Source organism: Aureobasidium namibiae (genome assembly GCF_000721765.1).
Source record: "Aureobasidium namibiae CBS 147.97 unplaced genomic scaffold scaffold_21, whole genome shotgun sequence".
NCBI lineage: Eukaryota > Fungi > Ascomycota > Dothideomycetes > Dothideales > Saccotheciaceae > Aureobasidium > Aureobasidium namibiae.
The window spans coordinates 168,480-191,204 of NW_013581188.1; the positions used below are offsets into that span (position 1 = coordinate 168,480).

Consider the following 22,725-nt stretch of genomic DNA (forward strand, 5'->3'; position numbering starts at 1 on the left):
GCGTTTCTGGAGACCCGACTGCCAAAGCGAGAGGAAGCAGTCGTAGTGACACACAGCCGACCAGATCTTGTGGGGAAAGGTGAAATAGCCTGTGTTGAGAATCATGGTGCAGAAGTGGATGAAGAACTTGCAAGAGTTGTGCCCCTTCATATCCAACGCCATCTTTGCCATAGTGAGTGTGCAGTCAAGGCTGAGAATCTGTACGTTGTATTGCCAGCAGGAAGTGTCTTGGTCATGTTGTCCGTTTTCCGTAGACCAGTACGCCAAGGGAACGCCCTCTTCGTTGAAGCCGGGAGAGTCGGCCTTGAAGACGAAAGCTGTCGAGGGCGATTCGTTGTTGTCCGGAAACAGCCATCCAAGGCCGGCGATGTACTGGTAAGCGTTGCTCAGTTCCAGTTGCCTCACAGATTGATGGTTGGGTATCTGATCCAAGTACTGCTTCTCGGCCTTGATGAGGTCGTAAAGATCCCAGCCGATAGCGTCGAGCGAGAGTAGGCGTTGGGTCATGGCTCTGACCGTGCTGGACACAAGACCATGTTCGGCACCGAGTATCTTGACATTCTGTCCATGATTGACAAGCTTGGAGATGGGATCCAACAGTCTGATCTGACGCTCGCAGAGTTCGGCCTGAGTAAGATCCTGGCGGAATGGCATGTTGATCTTCCAAACAAAGTCGATATGCGTCTGGGCTGGACTGGCTGACCACTCAACAGGACTGTCACCAGGCTCTGAGTGGATGTAGATGGGAAGGGTTGGCCAGATGTGGTAGGCCAGTTTGAGATGTCTGATGAAGATGTCCAGGTCTTCGGCCATCAACAAAGCACGGGTGACCTTCTCGGGCACTCGCTGGTGCCTGACAGAACAGTCCGAGCCAGGGGTGCAGCCGCATTTGGTGCTCTGATGCTTGATCGTGGCTTCCACGGTGGGATGCTTGAAGGTCTTGGCCACATTTCCGATAGCGACGTAAGGGAGGAATCTGCCTTTGTCGATCTCAAAGGCAAACCATTTGGCATGGATGAGGACGAACTCGTTGTGGGTTCGGACATACACAGACGCGTCTCGGTTGAGTGTCTTGTTGACAAGCATGACGGAAGTGTTGAACTTATATCTGTGGCCAGGCTCCTTGCCCTTGGTGGAATATTTGATGTTCTTAGCCAAGAGGAAATGGGAGAAGATCTCATTCTTGACCTCAGTAGGTAGAGTGTCCAGGGTTCGGCCACCATAGGCGCTTGAAGTTGTTGAACGCATCGCGTTTTGCTTTTAGCAAGGTGAGTTGGAGGAAAAGCAGAGGTGGAAGGAAGGAGATCAAGTCTACCTGATGGGAGTGGCAGGTGCGGTGCAAACAGAAGAAGTTCGGGAAGCCGCAGGTCGTGTTTTATCTGTCTCAAGCTCAACGCGTGTGAAAGTGATCAACCACTGAATGAAGTGCAAGCATGCCATGGCTTCTTTGTGGGTCAGTCTGGGACATAGCCAGACAGGCCAAGATCAAACCATAAACAAAGAAGAGAACAGCAAGCAAAACTCATAGAGTATGAGGATCAGTCAGGGGTCAAAAAGCCGAACAAAAGTGTCCATTTCATCCTCAAGGCACCTACAAACGCAGATGTCAGACACAAACATCGAATACCCGTAGATTGCATTTCACAGCCAGGCAAGTCTAGGAAGACCTGAGAATATCACTTCCACTCTACTTGAGAGCACAAAGAGTAAACAAGGACAGCAGATGCCAGATACCAAATGGTAGGTCATTGTCAAGACCCAGTCAATAGAAGTACTCTTTCGAAAGCTTTCCGCTCGACGTAAAGCTGGATGAACCCGTAGAGGAATTGCGATGTTGAGGTGGAAAAAGGAAAGATTGTTAGTCGGAGTCGAATCTTGAATTACTGGATCGGGAACAGATTACGATCATGTGACATGGTGTTCGGCGATGAATGTTGGTGTGGGAAGCAGCAGCCACTGCAGTCGAGTTGTTGCAGCAGCTCATAGTATGAATCAGACAGAGTGAGACACGGAAAACAGTCGTGCGTGTCTGGATACAAAAGATCAGGGGTGGTGAGCAAGCAGGCAGACGGTCAATAATCTCCTCCACACAAACAAAACTTCCAGACCTGAGCTCTCCTTACATCAACACAGCGACTATCTCTACATGGCACCATGACATCTCAGATTGATGGAGACAGACTATCGCAAATAACACAAGCTCTCGAAGCGACCTACGACGCGCGATCGACCAACGACACACGACGAGCAGCCCTTGAGTTCCTCGATGGCGCCAAGAAGCAACCAGACGCGCCGCAACACGGCTACTCGTTAGCTAGCGACGAATCGCGACAAGCTGCCATCCGTCACTTTGGTCTGGCCCTGCTCGAGTTCGCTCTCCGCTACAGGTGGGAAGAATATGGCCAGAACGAGGCCGAAACTCTGCGTGGCTGGATCCTCAACCTCGCCCAGAACGTATCCGAATCCGATCCTCAGTATTACCGCAACAAAGTAGCCTCGCTGTGGGTCGAGGTTGCCAAAAGATGCTGGGGTGCAGAGTGGTTGGACATGGATGCTCTCCTAGTAGCCCTATGGGAGACATCAGATGACAGCAAGCAGCTGGTATACAGGCAGATGGTGCTCTACATACTGGAGTGTCTATCCGAGGACATCTGCAACAGGGAAGACCCGGTCGCTGGTCTCCGTCAAGATGTGCTTGGTCAGTGCTTGAACGAGATTGTCATACCCAGCCAGTTGTATAAAGACCACCTCGAATCGCGTGGCAGCTCGCAAAACGTGCGCCATACCCAAGACGGGTGGCTTTCTCGCATGTGCGCCTTTCTCTTCCAGTGCTCTACCATCATCTCCCAAGGCGATCAAAGAGTCGTCGTCTCTGCTATAAAGACTCTCGAAGCTTTGAGACCTACAGTGACATGGCTCAGCTTGAGAGCTTTGACAGAGACAGAGTGTGCCCAGTCTCTGTACAAGATGCTCGCCGCTGGCGATACTGCTGTGCAGACGGTAAGACTAACACTCGCCCTTTCGACAGCACAGCCAGACTGATTCGTGCCTAGGCCACTATCGACGCTCTGCAGGCCATCCTGAGCCGCCCTTACAACCCCCACTTCCATGAATCCTGGTCCCAAATCATGCTTTCTATACTGCAACCGGATCACATCGAGTTGCTCAAAAACATCCATCTAAGCTGCAACACCTCAGCTGACGACATTGACGAGCCCAAGTATACCTTGCAGAAGAAGCTATCAGAGGTACTACCCTAGAATACTGATCTTGTTGGAGAAGTGCTAACTTATACAGGTCTTGTCAATTCTGGGAGACGCTGCTGCTTCCAACCCCGAAATCTTGGCTACGCCCGAGATTTGCGCTGCCTTGGTTGATGTGATGATGATTGCATTCCAGCATGATAGTCTTCTTGTCTCCATTCCCGTCCTGCACAGCTTCACAAAACTCTTGGTCGCAAAGAGTCCGTCCATCTCAAGTACTATGGGCCAGAGAGTAGCCGTACTCCTCGGCACTTGCAGCCAACGCCTCATCAAGTACGAGTCACTTTCACACGAAGAGTTACCGGTGATTCTCTACCTGAATGAGGACTTCGAAAACCCTCCTGAGTTGCATTCGTTCCTTGGCAATTACCGAAGATACTGTATCACCGTGATCGAGAACATCGCTTACTACATGCCACAAGAAGCTGTCGGCCACATACTAGATCAGACGGTGCAGATGGTCAACTCAATTTGCCAAGAGTTCAGACCACCTTTCCCATCTACAGGTCCCGCAAAGACGCCGATTCCTGTGCTGCAATTGGAGTCACAAGCATCTGTCCTCAGAAGCACGATGAATGGCTTCATTCAGTGGTACAGCAAAGCTTCGCGACCAGAATCAAAGTCCGATCAGCACACTACCAACAACGTCTATGGAGTGACGCTTACCAATCTGCGCGACTTTTGTTACAAACTGATGACCATGAAACCACAACATCCTGAGATAGCTCGTCTCACGACCCACATCGCGGTCAATGTTTTGGTAAAGACGTTGCAAGGACAGCCCGAGTTGGTCGTGAAGATTCTTGACTACTGTCTGAGTCTACAGTACCCAGACGATCCGTCCAACAAAGACTACTCGGCTGCTGTTAAGAACTTCCAAGGAGCACGTCTGGGTGAGATGCAACGGATTGCCATGTCCTTCCCAGATTATCTTCTTGACGTCTACTCCGACCTGGAGGCCAGAGTCAACAACATGATGTCTGCCGAAGATGCCGATGAGCGCACAAAGTGGGGTCTCCAAGCATTCTTGTTCATCATCGTGCACAGAGCATCTGCAGTTGACTCACAAGCACGACTCACTCGTCTTCAACAGATCATCCAGCCGGTCGTCGACATCTGGCAAGACCCCCAGTTGACTGAAGCATTGTCGACCTTTTCCGGGTTCTGCAACGTCGTCGGTCTAGAAGGCTTGCCAGAGTACCTCTCAACGCAAAGATATGCTTCCGTCCAGGACTGGCCCAGTCAGCCTCTGGACCAGGAAGGCAAGGCACGTCAAACAGATGTTCAGATGAAAGTCATGCGTTTGCCCCTCAACGCCACTAAAAATCTCCTCTCGGCCACTACTGAAAAGCTGAAAGAGTCATCACGCGAGTACCAGATCGGTGCCCAGGTTTGGGGTCCGGCAATGCAAGCTATGCTGTCCAATGTGCTGCAGATGACCAGACACGCCACATCCTTCCCCAACAGTAGCAACTGGTCAAACTTCCCTCCTGAACTGCAAATGGTGATGCAGAAGATGCTCGTCGACAGATTTTGGCAAGCAGGTATCTCGAACGAGAGCAGAGATGAGTTTTACGCCCGAATCGCTGAGAGTGGTGACACTTATGAAGGCTTCGCCTCTGCTATCCGTGGTATCCCTCGACAGATCCGTGATTGGTGCTATCACATCGTCTATGGCATGACGAGGTTCGAGGAAGAGTTCTTTGGGCTCAAGGAGTTGCCTGGGCCAATGGCTGAGGCATTGCTCACAGATGCCTCGTCTTTGTCTACGCATCACTTGCAGAGACTGATCGCATTAGTGGAAAGACTTGTGCAGAGATGTCCAGCCCACCACAGAAGACATTTCATGCCACCGATACTATCACTCTTCTTTTCCCAGACGGACAAGAAGATCAGTGCAGAGTGGGAAGTCATCGAGAGGTCGAGTACACAATCTGTCGAGGGTGAGGATCAACTAAACGACGAAATGAAGGCTGAGAGCGTGTTACGAGCAACAACCTACGCAGTCGTCAACTTCGCCTCTACCATCCTCGATCAACGACCAGCAGGTTCGCTCCTTCCCTCTACCAATTCTCCTTCTAAAACAAGTAAACTAACACCTGACAGATGTCACACCCTCCACCCAACCGCAACAACCCTCCCAACTCACCATGCGCACCCTCGTCCTCTCCGAAGCTTCCATCCTGGAACCTCTAATCCTCTTCTGCACCCACGCCCTCCGCATGCGCGACTCCCGCTGCTGCACCCTCATCTGCCGCATCCTACGCTCCATCCTCCCCACCTTCACTACCTCAGACGCACCAGCACCCCAAGTCCGCAACTTCATAAACACACAAGTGCTCAAAGCTTGCATCACCTCGCTCAATGATCCTTACTTTGTAGACGTCCAACGCGACCTCGCAAATTTGATTGCGAATATTCTGGCTACGTACTCGCCGTTGGAGAACACGGCTAGAGATGTGTTGCTCGAGTTGCCCGACATGAGTGCCGCCAAGGTTGATACGGCGATTGAACGCATCGTGGGGACTGCTAGTGAGCGTACGCAAAGAGTCTTGGTGTTAGAGTTGTTGGAAGGTGTTAGAGGTGTCTCTATACATGAGGCGGGAAAGATTGATAGGAGGGACCACAAGGCCAAGAGGAGTGCGATGCAGCAGCAGTATATGGAGGTTGAGCAGAAACCTGCTGGTGGAAAGAAGGAGCAGAGCCCCAAGTTGGAGGGTATGGCCGAGATGTTTGGAGGAGATTAGAGGAAAGAAAAGAAGTGTTGTGATCAAAGTTTTGTTCGGCCAACACGAAAGAGAAAGATCAGCAAGAAAGGGCGAATACGATTTCTCGATGTTCGATCTGAATTTTGTGTCTTGCTGGTTTACCTCCTTGCTTGCGCCATTCGCGCATAAACTCATCATTCCGAATGTTGTGTTAACCTTGAACCTGAATTCCATCTCGCTGGTAGTCGTAAAGCGCCAGTCTGTCGACTCGTTATGTTTTGTGCATGCAGAACCTCGGATTCTCAACCATCGTCAGCTTCGACTTGCTCAGGTTCATTGATCTCCTCTTGCTCGAATTCGTCGTCCTCCTCGTTTTGCTCAGATTCATAGGCCTCCTTGACCTTGACTTTTTTCTCACACTTTCCGTTGAGAATGTCGGCAAGACAGGCTTGCATATCTTCGTCGCGATGGACGCAGTAGCTCCTGGTGGGTGCCAATTCACAGTCGGTGTGATCGTGGGCGTCGCAGATCTCCCAGAATTCGAGATACGCCAGGCTAGGCAATTTGTCTCTGATCCAAGCTATCAGAGACATGCAACTTCCTTCGAGGAGGCAGCCGCCGAGTAGTTGCAGGTTCTGGAGGGTGTCTCTCTGTCTGCCAAGAAACTCGAGCAGTTCTTGCTCCGATATCTGAAATTCGCCGATAACGATCCCTTTCAAGCATTGTGATAGAACGCAACCCAGTACCTCTGGATAGTGTTGTGGCTCTAGATCGTCCCAATTGCACAGTCTCTCCAGGTTGAGGAATCTCAAGTTTCTGGCTGTCGAAACCATGCACTTGACAGACTTCGACACGGACCCGATGCCATCATCGTACAAGCAGATGTCGAGACGTGCCAGCTGGGTGCACAAAGAGCCCAGCGGTGTTTCGAAATGATCGGTGTGCAGACTGTACTCGCTTACACAGCGCTTCAGGCCGCCCTCGTGGATCGAAAGTTCGGTCACAGTGCAACCGTGACTAGTAACTGCGTTTATGGTTCGTTCAATCGCTGTCGTCCAATCCAATATCCACATCGAGACTTGTCCAAGAGCTAGATTATTTAAGGCATCTCTTGGGCCAACCACGTTGCGCTCGTTGTCGCAAAATTCGAGTTTCAAGTGTTGCTCTCGCTGTGCAAAAGCCTTAAAAGCAACACCCAGCAATGGCTCGGCGCTCTCGCAGATCCTCGACTTTGTTAGTTCGCGGCGTATGTTCCAGTAGGTGGTTGCAATTTCGGTGGTATCAGTGCTCTCGGAAGTCCCGGATGGCAGAAATGCAGAGACGCTCAACATAACATCATATATAGGAGAGACGTTGACTTTTTCGACGAATGAACCATAGTAGGGGTGTCGGGCCAACTCGATGAAGGCCTCAAGTGAAGGACGTGACATCAGGACCGTGATGTGTTTGAAACACTCTCTAGCAAAGCGCTGCGAAGCCATCTCGCGTAGATGCTTGCAGGTGAGTCGAAGCGCACGAAGATCATTTCTGTTAAGCTCGGAGCGGCTACAGATCTCCTTGAGGATCTGGTTGGGAAGATTCATGGGACAGAAGGTTAGTCTATGGTTGCCAGAGCTGTGAGCACAATGCGCCTTGCCTATCAGTGGCGTCTGCCATGATTGTGGAGGTATAGGATGTGATGTGCAGAGGCGTGTTTGATGTGATGGCGTCGATGTGTGTATGATGAAGAGTTGGAAAGGTTGTGATGGAGGTGGGTGTTGATGAATAGTGATGGAAGGTTTGAGGTGAATTGTGAGGTTATATACAGTGATGGAAGGTTGGTGATGTGAAGAAAGTTGCGGACGCTGATGGTGAAGAAGGTGAAGAAGTGAGAGGAGCAGGTCGGCGAGTGTTTTGATCGTGTTCTCCAACTAGCCGCGAATAAAGTGAAGGAAACACGACAAAGAAGGCGCGTCTGTAAGTCTGCGGTGTGTCTCTTCCCCTTGAACACGACTCTGAATTCGATACTTTTGTGACTTTGTCCGCAGTGCTTGCCTTGTTCATAAGAAAGCACGGAAACTTACTACACTCTTCCACCACAGTCTATACCAAAGCAGCGCCATAACTTTTCGCAGGCTGTTGTTCTTTTCAGACTCCCACTAGTCTTCCTTTCTGGGATGAGCCGATCACAAGAATGAATAGTGCCAGGCGGATGGCTACAGAGCAAAATGGTCTTTGATGGTACTCTATAATAACAAGTATATATCCACGTTCTATCACCTCATCTTTTACAGCTCATCCTTGACGGCTTCTGCCTTCTTCAAAGCCTCACAGACAGCAGGCGAGCCAACCTCCATACGATACACACACTTTTCCTCCTCAAAGACCTTCCAGATTTCGTTTTGCTCGGCACAGGCCAAGATGACGGTAGTGCTACGGTTGGGTCCGTTCCAGCAGTGTTGGCCATTCTCATGTCTCATGGCGATACGCTCGCCAGAACCAAGACCCTTGCCATCGGCAGAAACTTCTTCGTCGACGGTGATCTTGTCGAAGCGGACAAAGTTGCCCATGCGTGTGTTGCTGCCACCTTTCTTTGACTTTTGGGTGGTGTGTTCCATGAAGCAGAGTTCGTAGGTGTATTCGCCAGAGTCAACGGAGATGCATTGGCCCTTGAGGGCGCGGAAGACGCCATCGGGGCCGTACTCCTTGTTCAGGTCTTCGTTGTGGGAGTCGAGGTCTCTACGTTGCGAGTTGACGGCATCTTGGACAGACTTGAGACGGTCCTTTGCACCATTGACGGCAGCTGACTCGCCGCCTTCGGAAGAAAGATCGGCGAGGATACCATTCTCGATGAGAAGAACGCGGAGATCGCGCAGCTTTTGGTCAACCCAATCACGAAGAGGCTTGGGGAGATAGTTCTCAATCTCGTACACTGAAGACTGTTAGTGGATGTTAGAGAGAATGATCGAAAGACATGACTTACAAACTTCGACATCTTCACCATCGGCCTCAAGGTATGTCTCCCAGTCGAGACCGTTGTCCTTGTCGGTCTTAGTAATTTCGTTGAGGTCTCTATCATGTGCCGAAGTATCGTCGCCACTCTTGTCACGAGCAGCGTAATCCTCCCAAGCACGAACAGCTCTCTTGACACCTTCGTCGTTAAAGTTGGGGTTGTACTCCTCCTTAAATGTGGTCAAGATAGCTTCCAGCTCCTTGACACGGTCCTTGGAGGTATCACGCTCCTGGCGAACGCGGACGAGATGATCTCTCAGCTCCTCGGTTCTCTGTTTTGCAAGACCGACCAGTACACCCATCTTGCCCTGCTTAGCGCCCTGGCTCTTGACAATCTTGCCCTTCTCACGACGTTCGACTTCAGCCAACTCTCTCTCCATATCCGTGACGTGGATCTCAGAAGCGGTGAGTTGTGTCTGCAAAGTCTTGATTCTGTCCTCGACCTCCTTTCTCAAGCGTGAGGCCTCGGCGGTGTACTCGTTTCTCTTCTTGTTGGCGTTGTTCCGAGCACGCTGGCGCGTCTCGGTCTTCTTTCTCCACTCCTTGCCAATCTCTGCGCACTTGTCCTGGCACTTGACACCGCCGACGCCAGCCCACTCTTCGCTACCATCACAGCAGAGGTCGTAGTCGCAGAATCCGTCGTTGACGCTGGTGTAGGGGACGTAGCTAGGCTGATGGCCCTTGTTCTTGCAGTAGAAACCAGGCAAGACTTGTGTAGAGTTTATCTGATCCTTGTTCGTGGTGTCGGAAAGGGTGGAAGGCGAGAGTGGGGAGAGGTAGGAGCAGGCAGAGGTGCCAGGCTCATCGGAGCCATCAGGGCAGTCGCAATAGTCGTCGTTGACTTGGGAGAAAGGGATCTTGATGGATGGATTGGAAATGCAAGTAAATGATTCAGCATCCTTGTAGAACTTTGCAACTGAGAACAGAGAGAGAAAAATGTCAATTTGAGTGTGACCAGAAAGCTATAATGGTAAACTTACACTCGGGTCCTACACCACGAGGCCGCGAAGGCTCAGCAGCGACAGACGCAATTGATGCAGCCGCAATGAACCATGCTCCAGCTGCCTTCATCTTGGATGTATATCGCAAAGGATCAAAACACAACAGACAGTCCTGGATCTGAATGCTCGATGCTTGCTCCATCACCCCCGAACCCAAAGCGACACCTTTACCGTCGAGACACGTCCGTGCGCTTATCGCATCTCTTATCAGTACCTCATCGTCCCCACACTCTCTCATGTCTCTCCATCTGCATCTTGCCACTGGGAAACATCACAACCACAAAATAGATTCAATTCATGATACCCGAAGATGAGATTGCCAACTATGAAGACTTCCGAGACAGTGTCTCCGAACTTCTGATCTCGAGACTCTCGGGCACTGCAGATAAGAAGAAAAAGAAAGCTACCAAGGGCCGCAAGAATGAAATCAAGCCTGTAACCAAGCCAGAGCAGGGTCAAGAGGACAATGATGCTCTGGCTGCTGATTTGGGCGAGACGATAGAGGTACAATCAAGACGTCTTTGTCGTTTTCTGTTCTTCTATACTGATATTAACACAACTCTTGTAGTATCTTGCTTCCGAGATATTTCCTTCGTTGCCAGATGATCTACGAGTCATCTCATATAGTGATGTCCAGAACAATTCACAGCTGGCTGAGAAATACAGCGTTCCTCTGGACTCAGACGTTTACGAGGATCTATTACAACCAATGCCATTATCTGTATCGGATTCATTGACCTCTTACGGTCTACTCTCGGACCCCACAGACCTGCCACGATTACTGGAGCCTGTCTTTACAGCATACATCACAAGCAGAACAACCGCACCGCCAGAATTTGCACCTGCGAGTCGAGCTTCAGAGTGTGAGATTTGCGAGAGGGAACACTTGCCTCTTACCTATCATCATTTGATCCCGAGAGCAGTGCATGCAAAGGTCGTCAAGCGTGGTTGGCATGCTAGCTGGGAGCTGAACAAGGTCGCTTGGTTGTGCAGGGCTTGCCATAGCTTTGTTCATCGGCTTGCGACTAACGAAGAGTTGGCCAAGGAGTGGTATAGTATTGAGTTGCTGTTGGAAAGGGATGATGTTCAAAAATGGGCAGTCTGGGTTAGCAAGGTTCGGTGGAAAGCAAGGTGATGCGAGACATCCTCGTGTGATGCTTGCATCTCCTGCAAATAATATATGAGCTTTTAATAGACGCGCTATGCTATGCAATGATCAAGATCCACGTTCTCATGCTTCGCCAAAGTTCATGTGGCCTGTCTGCTTCGCGTGCTCGGTAGCACCTTGCTCGCCTTTACCAGTCCAACCACAAACGTTGCACTTGATAGTGAACCCGTGAGTGTCGGTAAAGTAGTGTCTCTGTTGCAGGATCTGACACAGTTCTCTAGCAGCTTGCAAAGCTCCGCCATCTTCACCCTCCATACCCTCGATCTGAGCAACCTCGAAGATTTTCCTATCAAAGTCGGGACTCGTGCCCTGGCCAGGAGAGACGGCGACCACATCGTAATGAATGCCGGAGTAGATCAGAATACAGCGTCTTGATTTGCCCTCGTTGAAGCGGTCAACTCGCAAGTCCTGGACGTTGATGCTGCAAATCTCAATATCGAATTGTTGGGAGAGGATGGCGAGTTCGATACCGCCACCCCAAGAATCATCGCGCTGAATCCAACGGCAGTAGTCGTCGGGTGCCTTTTCAAGCATGCCAGCGGTATACAGGTCTGGGTTCGATTGGATGGTCTGAGCAACCAGGGAGCGCAACTGATTGCATGGTCAGTCAAGAGCCAAATCGTCAGCGGCCATAGGAACGAACCTCATTCATAGCATCGAGTGCATCACCCAAGACAGCGCTTCCTAAAGCTCTAAACATACAGCTGTTGTCGTCGGGCATCACACGAAGAACAAGAACACCTTCCAGATTTGGCACAGGCACCTCAGGCGGATCGCTCTCTACATCATTTGGCTTTCTCTGGAGGGACAGCGGTGCAGCTTGTTCTCCTTTCGTCTGACCAGAATGAAAGTCACCCGGCTGATGTTGAGGCGGTTGGATGTTCTTTAGCGAAGGCAAAGTTCCATGGTTTTGAGGATCGACATGGCTGGCCATGGGGTTATGCAATGACTGTTGGACATCGCGTGGCAAGATGATGAGTTGTTCGCCGTCGAGTTTGATACCGACATCGGTCAGTTTAGTATCGTTGTCGATGCTTGTTGTGTCCAAGTTTTGCGGTGGGTAGCCGTACTTGACATCAAAGTCGGCGACAGATGTTTTGGTGGATATCTCGTGCTTGAGTTCACCCCATGTTGCCGTGTCTGGCATATTGACTTGGGACATGCCCGAAGGACCACGGATTCGGATACGCATGCTGCTGAGATGTGTCTAGTCTTTGTGAAGCTGTGTTGTGTATTAATTGTACCCTTTTGAAACGTGTTGTGTGGAAGACAAGAAGAGACGGATGTGTCAAGGATGTGTCGACAGTTGATAGTGATAGCTGAGAAGACGTCATTGAGGCCAGGGTCTACCCCTCGGCATCATCTTACAAGCATCCGAGAGCCATCACCTCAAACATGTGCCTTTCAGATGTGGAATGCTACAGAATATCGCTTGGCATCTGCTTTGTTGAACGCTTTCAAGCCAAACACTCTCTATTCACTTGGGTGGTTTCCAACAGGTACATACAGGTCTCTTGCATTTGTTTCGTTTGTTGGAGCTTTGGACAATCTGGTGGAGTGAAAGATGGTCTTGATTATGTACTTTAGGTACCCTGTATCTACAAGACGAGATCAACTCAGAGAGATTTGTGATCCAACGATACATAACAACTGAAATTGAAGGACAGCAAGGAGCAATGGATGCTCTTTGGAAGCAATGGGAGCTGATGAGAAGAACAACCATAGCTCTTACGGGCAACGCGGCCCGAGACGTCGACCAGGATATGGCAACTATAGCCGGGCGATGTGCCAAGAGCGCGCGCATCGGTGAATCGACGACCGACGCGCCCTCGGTGGACTCGCGACTTGTAATCGACAGAGGAATAGCTCTCATCGAAGACACTCGTCGATCAAGCACTGGAAACAACGAGTCTTCGCTCTCCGAGTTGCGCATCATGGCGTCCGACGCCGCAATGAGTCAAGACAACACACCCGTTCCCTCGACTGAGGGAGCAACCCAAGGTCAGACCATGTCTGAAGCCGAGCTGGACCAGATGCAGAGCATCCTCGACTTTGTCTACGACTACAGAACCCCCGAGTATGCGCAGTTTAATCCACAATCTTACGCGACTCTAAACTGACACGTGTACAGCGGCCATGACCCTTCCAAAGTCTTCCACCGCAAGGTTAATAAGCGCGCACTTCCACACTACTACGAGGTCATTAAGGATCCCATGGCTATGAGCACTATCAAAGCAAAGATCAACACCAAAGAGTACAAGAGCTGGTCAGAATTTGTGCGCGACTGGGCTCTGATCTTCCACAACTGTCAAACCTACAACAGACCCGACGCCGGCGCATACCAGGATGCCTTGACCCTCCGCGACGTCGTCAGCACCGAATTGAAGAAGCTCGTCCAACTCAACGTCATCTCAGAAGAAGTCGCCAAATTCCCCTACCTAGGCGAGATCCCGCCCGCCGACGACCTTGCCGAGGAAGATGATGACGAGGAAGACGAAGACGATGAAGAGGATGACGACATAGGCGGCGACGATTCAGACGAAGATGGCACCAAACGTAAGAGGAAGCGTGGTCGTCCTTCAAAACGCGACCGTGATCTGGACAAAGACGACGATCCCGAGACCAGAAAGAAGAGGGGCAGACCACCAAAGGTGCTCACTCCCGTCGAAGCTCGCATCCAAGCTGTGCTCAAGGGCATCAGAAAACCCAAGGGGCCCGGTGGACTGAAGATCGCAACGTTTGAACGCCTGCCCGACAAACAAGCCATGCCCGAGTACTACGCTGAGATCCGAGAGCCCATGGCATTCGACGTGCTGAAGCGCAAGCTCAAGAGGAAAAAATACCAGTCGCTCGAGCAGTTCATGAGAGATGTCGACCTCATGTTCAACAACGCAAAAGCATACAACGAGGATGACAGTCAGATCTACAGGGACGCCGTCGAGTTGCAAACCGAGGCGCACCGTCTGGCCAATGAGGAGCGCAGCAAGCCCGACACCGATTATGCTATGGACGAAGGCAGAATCCCTCTGCCCAACGGAATCCTCTACAATGGCGAGCTCTACAAGGTCGGCGATTGGGTCCACGTACAGAACGCAAACGACCTGACCAAGCCCGTTCCCTGCCAGATCTACCGCACCTGGCAAGACCCCCAAGGCGGCCAATGGGTCAACGTCTGCTGGTACTACCGTCCTGAGCAGACAGTGCACCGCTTCGACAAGCACTTCCTGGAGAACGAAGTAGTCAAGACGGGCCAGTACCGCGATCACCGTGTTGACGAGATCGTTGGCAGGTGCTTCATCATGTTCACCACACGCTACTACAAGGGCCGCCCTCGCCGTCAACCCGCAGATCTGGACATCTACGTGTGCGAGGCTCGCTACAACGAGGAGAAGTTCAAATTTAACAAAATCAAGACGTGGGCTAGCTGCTTGCCCGACGAGGTGCGCGACAGAGACTACGAGATGGATCTGTTCGACATGCCGCGCAAGATGAGGAAGGTACCCAGTCCGATTGCATACCTCCTGAAGGACACAGACAAGGAGACGGACGACATGCCCAAGCCTGAGTGGGGAGCGGAGAATGCTCCTCCCAAGATTGGTGCTGTCCACAGACGCTCGCGCGATCCCAGAGACTCTCCTCCTCCAGAGCCTACACCCTCGCCTCCACCCGCGCCAGTTGTTCCTCAAGTCCAGGCTCGTCAATCTATGCAAATGTCGCCCTCCAATCCTGCTGCCACCATGCAAGCATATTCGCCCATGCAGGCACAGATGACGCCTATGCAAACGGCCGTCCAGCCCATCCGTCCCATGCAATCCATGGCTCGTCCTTCGCACACTCCTGCTGTTCAGCACTACACACAGAACCATTCCGCTTCTCCCGCACCTATGCCTAGCCTCCATCGCGGATCTTCTGGCTCCTTCAATCCCGCCACCCCTCAACACACAACCACCATGCCTCTGCCTCGCACCACCAGCCACACCTCGACCTTCCAAACACAACCTCCCGCCATCCCACCTGCTCCATCCGCCTCACAAACCCGCTCTTCATACCGCGACCCCGCACCCATCGAAGTTTGGACGCTGCCCGACTCAGCAAACGCCAGCATCCCACCCGAGATCCGCAACATGTACCAAACCGACGATCAAGGCCGCATCCTCTTCTTCCCCACCCCTCCCGTCCAGCTCGCCGACGAACCCAACGACCCCAACAAGAATCTCGGCCACAGCCTCCACTACATGGCCGAAAAGTCGCGCCGCACTCAAGAAATCGTCGCTCGCCGTAAAGCCTACGAACAAGGCAAGCTCGCCTTCGCAGCCCAGAAAAAGCGTCAACGCGAGATTGATGACGAGATGCGCAATGCGGACTTCGAAACTCAAAAGAACAGAGCTTTGCAGATGTTGAATGAACATCTCACTCGCAGCACTGCCTGGGAACTCAAAGCCATGTATGGAGAAGAAGGCTGGAAGGATGGCATGAATGCTATGCTGGGTAACTTGGAAGAACAGCAGAAACTCGCTGGGCAGAGAAAGGTGCTTATGGAGAAGAATGCTGCTCTCAGGGCTGCTGAGAAGGTGTCCCTCAAGTCGAATGGTGTTTTGTTTGACAAGGTCGAGGAGGGTTCAACTTTCTGAGGAGGAATAGACAAGAGATGATGGCATGGAGTTGAAAGCGTTCGGTGCATCTGCATTTTCGAGGGAGTCTATGGTGTTGCACTGTGTTTTGATGATTACTAACGATACCCCTCTGAACTACTCGAGGAAAACGCAAGGAGGAACAAGAGGGTCACGGAAAGAAGAAGAAATGGTTGTTCAAGCTGTTGTTTCCAACCCAGCAAGCAGAGCCCACATCCTCAAATCAAAGACATATTTTTCAAACCGATCAGTTTTTCCTTCCTCTGATGATTCGGCATCTTTTGCATCTGACCTTTGATGATCAACACCGTACTTTCTCAGCGTCTGGTATATGTTTCCCGGCAAGGCATATCTGCACGCTTGGGCAGTGCATAGAGTAGATCATCACGATGATGAGACCATCACGTGGTATACGTGCGGACAAGGCATAGCACAGCAAATTCACGGATACAGGACTGCAGAAACAGGAGAATGCGAAAAGTATGCCATGCCATCATAGTACAGCACCACCCAAGCAGTAGGTAAGAGCAGGATCTGAGGCAGTCGCATGAGACACGGCTTCACGCATGGCCTTTCGCAGCAGATGAATCATGCCTGTATGCATTGCAGCATCACCACATGTCTGAGGCTCACAGTCCCATGTGGCCATCGGGTCAGCCGCCATTCAAGCAACCGAGTGTAACACAAGCATCGGAATGTGTAAGGCTCCGCATTGAAGCTACGCATATGCGCATAGAATAATCTACTCGATACCTGTCCGTGCGATCAGAGTCCTGCAGCGGCGACCCGGCAGGTTCCTGATCACTCATCTCTATGACGCAGACTGTCGTCGTGATATCACGACAAAATATACCGCAATGCCCACACCGATGGCATCGAGTCCGAGTGCTAGACACCACGCCCCTCGGATCCCCCACAGGCCGCCGTGTTTTTCACTTACGTATCTCTCAACGGTGCCTGCAATACCCAAGCCAATGCTGATACTGTAATTGACTACAGTGGACACCAAGCTGGCAGAGATACCTTGGTGTTCCTTGGCCATGGCATTGCTGAGCAAGATAGTGCCTGACGGGAAACTCCAGTTCATGCCAATGGGCATGACAAGCACACTCCAGAAAGTAAGAACCCAGTAAGTTTGGTGGACGGGGACAAATGCAAGGAACAGTGTGCCGATGAAGAAGCCGAGCATAGCGCACAGCATGATATATGATGTTTTGAACTTGCGGGCCAGCCAGCCAGCGGACATGGCGAAGCCGACTCCCGTGATGGCAACAGGAGATATCTGTGCTGCGGCGGCAATGGCGCTTGATCCGCGGAAGCGTTGGACAAACTGGAAGAGGTAGAAGAGCCAGATTCCGTGGCTACTCCAGCCAGCGGCGATGCATGAGAGTGCTAGCACAGCTTCTTTGCTTAACCCTCGGACGGGCACCAAGGCTTGCTGTGCGTGGTTCATCTCAAGATAGACGAAGGCGATGAGTAGCATCACACCCATACCGAGGGTGAATGGTATGTACGCTTTGTCCCAGCCCACTACAGGTGCCTGGTTGAGTGCAAAGTTGAACAGCACAAGCCCTGATACACCAGTGCAAGCGCCAGCGAAATCGAATGTCGAGGTATTGGTCTGTCGTGGAGGCGGACAAGGTATGACCATAAACGATAAAACTGCCATACCAACACAGAGTATAGCGAGCACCCAGAACGCCCAGGGCCACCCTAACGACGTCAGCTTGCATCTTGCACAGGGAAAGAGGTGAATAACTTACACGCGAACTGTGATAACAGAGCGGAGAAGATAGCCCCGAACACAAAACCAGTGGGACCGCAGGCGCCGAATGCCGAGAAGACCATGTTGCGCTTCAAGCCGACGGGAAAAGTGGTACCGACGAGCGCCATAGCATTCGGCACCAGGATGGCGGGTCCTATTCCCTGGAAGCCGCGTGTGACGCTGAGCATTATAGAGCCGTTCGATTTGGCCGCATAGCTGAAGCCTACGATCACCGACGTGACAGCATACCAAATCCAGCCGACAATGAACATGCGCTTGTGTCCGTACATATCTCCCAGACGACCTAACCTGGGTTAGCAAATTATTGCAAGCGTGAAGTGTGTGCAAGACATACCGGCGGGCAGTATGAACGCGCCGACTGTCAAGCTAAATGCTGCAGTGTACCAACTCATCGTTCCAAGATCCGTTGGAGCCACTCCCAAGTCCTTGCCAATGATGAAAAGCGGTGCTACGGACTGGCCAAGACCGCCGAGCGTAATGAACTGCGCCATGCAGACGGTGACGATGAAGAGGAGTTCACGAGCATTCAGCTTGGCCTTTGCAGGTGTCTCAGGTAAGAGAGGAGGTGCTGTGAGATCGCTCTTCTCAATGCGAGGTTCATCGTTAAAAGGCTTTATGACTTCGTGTGAAGCACAGCCATGAAGAGTCGGCACCTTGCTCGTATTGAGTGAGATATTGTTGAGATCGAAGTCGAAGGAGACAGCCTGGCCGATGGGTGTTTGTGGCGGATAGTTCGAGGCCTGTCCGAGGGTCGTTTCGGAACGAGCAAAGTCAGTCCTTGATGTATGGTTATCGTCGAAGGAAAATGCTTCGCTAGAAGAGTCTGCAGGCATCCGCTCTGCATGGCAGCCATCCACCATGTGTCGCGGGTAAGGCGAGTGTCCGCCCATGGTCATATGTCTTGGTTGTATTGGTGCTTTCTTGGTCAGTATGCCTTGTTGCATGCCTCGTTTCGCAGAAATGAGACCAAGTGCAGCCAAGTCCAGCGATATATAAGATCTGCTGGGCGCCTATGCGCTTCAAATGCCCTCCTCAGTTGCGTATCGCCTTCTCGGTCGTTCGGACAAACCGATTGGCACAGCCATGTCTTGCTATTTCCACATTCCTTGACGCAGCCTAGCAGCCGTAGGTTCAAGTCAGCATTGTGGTGCGCTACAAGATTGTAAGAATCTGGACCAATTCATAGGATCGAGCCTGTTGGTCAGAATCAAGACACAGAGCTTGTAAGCTGTTGCATTGCCAATCTGGACATTGGTCCGAGGCTTTTGATCCTGCTGGCCATGGCTTCCGAAGAACGATGATGGAACACCTTGTGTACATGCGAATGTGTCGCACAGCTTACCCACCCTTTTATCTCGTGGTGTTTATTCTTAGAGTCGCAGGGTTATGCTGGAGGAATCCGCATCCGTCTAATTGGATATGCGTTTGAGCTTTCATCAAGGATGGTATGACTGCGTGGTAGAGCTGACAACATGTTTCGACATTATTCTGACCAGAGAGCTCTTCACTGTCGGAGCCAGATCTGACGTGCTTAACTAGCGCCAGTCTCGCGGCGTGATCAGTCGTCCGACGGATGTATCATCTTTAAGTGATGGGTTTGAGGCGCAATAATGGTCTTCAAGTTGAAAGCTTGTCATGAAGCCAAGTGTGAAGTATACAAGTAGAGAGTAGTAGCAGGCAGGTACCGATCCCGGCACGCCGCATTCCGAGGTCGGGCCACTCTTTCCCTCGCTACTCGCATTCTCCAAAGCTTTGTTCGTTTCCACGATCATGCATCACAACATAGTCCGGATCAGAAGTTACGCCTTGCCCATGGCTCCTGCAGAAGGGGTCTATCTTTACATGGCCACGATGCTTTGGGCTCGTTTGATCTCAAGAAACGTGAAGTGTGCCTCATCTTTAAGCTGCATGTGTGAATTGTCTTGATGATCCCGAGCACCTTTTTACGACAAGCTCTAGCTTACTCTGTGGCCTGAACAGGCGTGTAAGGACCGAATCACTTACGAGTTCTTTCTTGGGATCTGGAGTAAATTCTGCAGACCCTTGTCAATGCACCACGTAGGCTTATCCGCATTTTCGACTACACTACAGCCTTGCACGTTATGCACAGACATTGGTACAACATCATCTTCACCCGATGAACCATGTATAGAGTTGACTGGAATGACCGGTACTGAGCCTTGCTCTACACTGACCCCAGCCTGGCAATAGCAAATGGATGTAGCCTCAATTGATACAAGGGTTTTGTACTCCTTGGCTAGCCTGCTCCTCCTTCCAGTCAGACGGGGATAGCCTTTTATCAAATGTTTCTCTTTTCAAAATAAACCCTCACGGCTCTGCGGCACGAGCGATGACAAGCCCTTTTAGAGATCATCACACTACCGACTAGTCGTTTACTGTGCTCAGCAGGACAATCCAGGATCACCAACCGGCCTTCCAAGCCTCGACCAACATGTAGTATATACTGCCACTGTCCGCTCCGTCTTTCATCCTCTCATCGTGAGAATTGGCAGATGTGCAACCTCTTATAAAGAACAGCGAACACTCGTTGATCTCAATCCTTTTAGTGTGGTCTCGGCATCTTACATCTCGTTTCTTTTGGTTCTACACCGGCGATGTTGTCTTCTACAACACTAGCCTATTGCTTCGTCTGGGCATCTCTGACCCAACATATCGTAGCAGGGGGCTCAAATGAATATGACTCTTGGGGACACTCTTACGGAGACTATCAGAACGGGTGGAACTCTCGCTCCTCTTCGACTTGGCAGAGATCTACGTCTCGAACGAAGGCTGCCAGTCCGGTGACCTCCGCCACTAGCGGTCTCACTGTTTCTTCGACCACCCATGGAAAATCTTCGTCTGACTGGCAAGATACATCATCCTCTTTCAGGTCAACTGCCACCACTGTCACTGCCAGCCTCTCCAGTGTCGAATCGACCACAACATGTTCATCTATCGCTACCTCAGTGCCTTATCCTGCTACTAACTCAACCGTCTCTGGCACCTCAGCATCTCCTTCCAAAACAGGCACGGCTCTCACCGGTGATGCTTCCTCTACCTCTGGCAATACCGTGACGTACGATTGGAATATTGGGTGGGTGATTGCCGCACCAGATGGAGTTGCTCGTCCTGTCATCGGCGTCAATGGTCAATGGTATGTCCATCTTCTGGTACAGACTTAGCACATGCGTGGCTAACTACCTACAGGCCATGTCCATCCATCGATGTCATGCAAGGTGATCGTGTGGTTGTCAACGTCTACAATGGCCTAGGCAATGAAAGCACTTCCCTCCACTGGCACGGCATCCACCAGAGAGGCACGAATCATATGGATGGCGCCACTGGAACGACCCAATGTCCCATAGCTCCAGGCCAAAGCTTCAGATATGAGTGGATTGTAAGTCAACACATAGTATGTGAAGAGCCGATCACTGACATGACATGTTCAGGCCGACCAGGCAGGCACTTACTGGTGGCACTCTCACAATATGGGTCAATACCCTGATGGCCTCTGGGGACCACTCATTGTTCGCGACCCCAACCCACCCTACCAGTATGACGAAGAACTCATCATCACCCTCTCTGACTGGTACAACGATCAGATGCCTTACATAATTCATCAGTACCAGTCTACTGCTGGCGAGGCTGAAGATGGTACCCCTAATCCAGTAGGTGGAGCTTTGATCAACTCTGCAAAGAATGTCTCGATCCATGTCAAGCCTAGCACGACATATCTGGTCCGTATCATCTGCCCTGCTGCTTTCACCGGTCATGGCTGGGTCTTTGATGGTCACAATCAAACCACTGTGGAAGTCGATGGTGTGTACACTGTACCCGTCGTTGCTACTGCTGGCGGTAAGAATGTTCGAATCGCTCCTGGACAGAGACAATCGTTCTTGATGAGAACCAAAGACACCACGGACAAGAATTACGCCATTCTTGATTTCCAGGATCCCAATATGCTTTTCATCAATAAGGGTCTCACACCCGACCCTGTCTATCCACTCAACGCTACTGCCTGGTTGGTTTACAACACGAGCGCAGATTATCCACCTCCACCAGTCCTCTACAACCTTGGAAATAATGATTTCTTTGACGACGTCAACTACGTTCCCTTGGACAGAGAACCTCTTCTTGGACCAGTTGACCGACAGTTGGTCATCGACATGTCCATGGAGAATATTACTGGCATCTCCAGGTAGGTGCCGCCAGATTTCACTTATCATTCGGTATAAGAGACTGACAGCGATTTCAAGGTATATCTTGAACGGACACACATTCATTGGTGCCAAGGTGCCTACCCTTTACTCATCGCTCACTGTCAATGAGACTGAAGTGTCAAATCCAACAATCTACGGAGATGTCAACCCGTATGTCTTCAAGTATGGCGAAGTCGTCGAAGTAGTCATGAACAATCTGCACAGTAACTTGGTAAGCTAGATCTGGATCCAGTGTCGTTATATCATTTACTAATGCTTCTTTCGTAAAGCATCCTATGCATCTTCACGGTCACCAGTTCCAGATTATTGAGAGGTCTGATCCCAAAGCCGGCAAATTTAGTGGTTCATACTCCAAACTGCCAGCCAAGCCTATCAGGAGAGACACAGTCATGGTCCAGAATGAGGGTTATGCTGTGATTAGATTCAAAGCAGACAACCCAGGTCAGTGCAACAAAATCAGAGGAGATATACAAGATACTGACAGGCATAGGCATCTGGCTCTTCCATTGCCACATCGAGCTCCATGTTGAAGCCGGATTTAGCGCATCCTTCATCGAAGCCCCAGAAGAGCTCGCTGCTAGTGGATTTACCCTTCCAGGAGACCATATCAATGCCTGCAAGACGTATCCTATGGACTACGTTGGTAACGCTGCTGGCAACGATTACAATGCCCTCAATTTGACAGGCGCACCAGATACAGTTCCAAAGAATAACTGGGGGTAAGTCCTCCAATGGGATTACACCAATGTTGATGTACTGACAAGAGCTAGTGCTATATATCCGCCCACCGAGGACAGTGCTCACAGTTAGATTTTAGATTGGAGTGGTTGGGTTGATACATAGGTGGCGGAGTCTGATAACCGTTCTGCAGCGATTTTGTGTTTTGTTAAGTTTGAATCATCTGTTTCTTGCGACCGGGTCTACAGTGTTCCCTGCCATTGTCATCATGTAAAGATA

General features: G+C 51.0%; 9 protein-coding genes across 9 annotated transcripts; 4 read left to right on the forward strand and 5 right to left on the reverse strand.

Moving 5' to 3' along the window:
• Positions 1–354: 354 nt before the first annotated feature.
• On the reverse strand, positions 355–1,212 carry M436DRAFT_34636 (uncharacterized protein; the record flags this gene model as incomplete). Its single annotated transcript, XM_013567955.1, has 1 exon — positions 355–1,212. A coding segment is annotated over one exon (858 nt), but the record flags the coding sequence as incomplete, so codon positions are not given.
• A 942-nt stretch (positions 1,213–2,154) lies between these two features.
• On the forward strand, positions 2,155–6,010 carry M436DRAFT_56352 (uncharacterized protein; the record flags this gene model as incomplete). Its single annotated transcript, XM_013568000.1, has 4 exons — positions 2,155–3,000; positions 3,054–3,248; positions 3,298–5,311; positions 5,370–6,010. The coding sequence occupies 4 exons, from the start codon at positions 2,155–2,157 to the stop codon at positions 6,008–6,010; spliced, it is 3,696 nt and encodes a 1,231-aa protein (XP_013423454.1).
• A 263-nt stretch (positions 6,011–6,273) lies between these two features.
• M436DRAFT_85565 (uncharacterized protein) lies at positions 6,274–7,554 on the reverse strand (the record flags this gene model as incomplete). Its single annotated transcript, XM_013568090.1, has 1 exon — positions 6,274–7,554. One exon carries the CDS (start codon positions 7,552–7,554, stop codon positions 6,274–6,276), a length of 1,281 nt encoding a protein of 426 aa, XP_013423544.1.
• Positions 7,555–8,238: 684 nt separating this feature from the next.
• M436DRAFT_56165 (uncharacterized protein) lies at positions 8,239–10,033 on the reverse strand (the record flags this gene model as incomplete). Its single annotated transcript, XM_013567961.1, has 3 exons — positions 8,239–8,882; positions 8,934–9,878; positions 9,943–10,033. The coding sequence occupies 3 exons, from the start codon at positions 10,031–10,033 to the stop codon at positions 8,239–8,241; spliced, it is 1,680 nt and encodes a 559-aa protein (XP_013423415.1).
• Positions 10,034–10,260: 227 nt separating this feature from the next.
• On the forward strand, positions 10,261–11,098 carry M436DRAFT_56613 (uncharacterized protein; the record flags this gene model as incomplete). Its single annotated transcript, XM_013568047.1, has 2 exons — positions 10,261–10,467; positions 10,532–11,098. 2 exons carry the CDS (start codon positions 10,261–10,263, stop codon positions 11,096–11,098), a joined length of 774 nt encoding a protein of 257 aa, XP_013423501.1.
• A 96-nt stretch (positions 11,099–11,194) lies between these two features.
• M436DRAFT_56342 (OTU-domain-containing protein) lies at positions 11,195–12,323 on the reverse strand (the record flags this gene model as incomplete). The annotated part of the gene is made up of 2 exons (XM_013567994.1): positions 11,195–11,722; positions 11,775–12,323. The coding sequence occupies 2 exons, from the start codon at positions 12,321–12,323 to the stop codon at positions 11,195–11,197; spliced, it is 1,077 nt and encodes a 358-aa protein (XP_013423448.1).
• Positions 12,324–13,083: 760 nt separating this feature from the next.
• M436DRAFT_56500 (uncharacterized protein) lies at positions 13,084–15,762 on the forward strand (the record flags this gene model as incomplete). The annotated part of the gene is made up of 2 exons (XM_013568027.1): positions 13,084–13,208; positions 13,263–15,762. 2 exons carry the CDS (start codon positions 13,084–13,086, stop codon positions 15,760–15,762), a joined length of 2,625 nt encoding a protein of 874 aa, XP_013423481.1.
• Positions 15,763–16,573: 811 nt separating this feature from the next.
• M436DRAFT_56577 (YOR378W-like protein) lies at positions 16,574–18,039 on the reverse strand (the record flags this gene model as incomplete). Its single annotated transcript, XM_013568041.1, has 3 exons — positions 16,574–17,475; positions 17,526–17,831; positions 17,883–18,039. 3 exons carry the CDS (start codon positions 18,037–18,039, stop codon positions 16,574–16,576), a joined length of 1,365 nt encoding a protein of 454 aa, XP_013423495.1.
• A 2,124-nt stretch (positions 18,040–20,163) lies between these two features.
• M436DRAFT_56517 (uncharacterized protein) lies at positions 20,164–22,578 on the forward strand (the record flags this gene model as incomplete). The annotated part of the gene is made up of 7 exons (XM_013568031.1): positions 20,164–20,702; positions 20,756–20,945; positions 20,998–21,746; positions 21,805–21,979; positions 22,038–22,209; positions 22,259–22,487; positions 22,539–22,578. 7 exons carry the CDS (start codon positions 20,164–20,166, stop codon positions 22,576–22,578), a joined length of 2,094 nt encoding a protein of 697 aa, XP_013423485.1.
• Between the last annotated feature and the right edge of the window lie 147 nt (positions 22,579–22,725).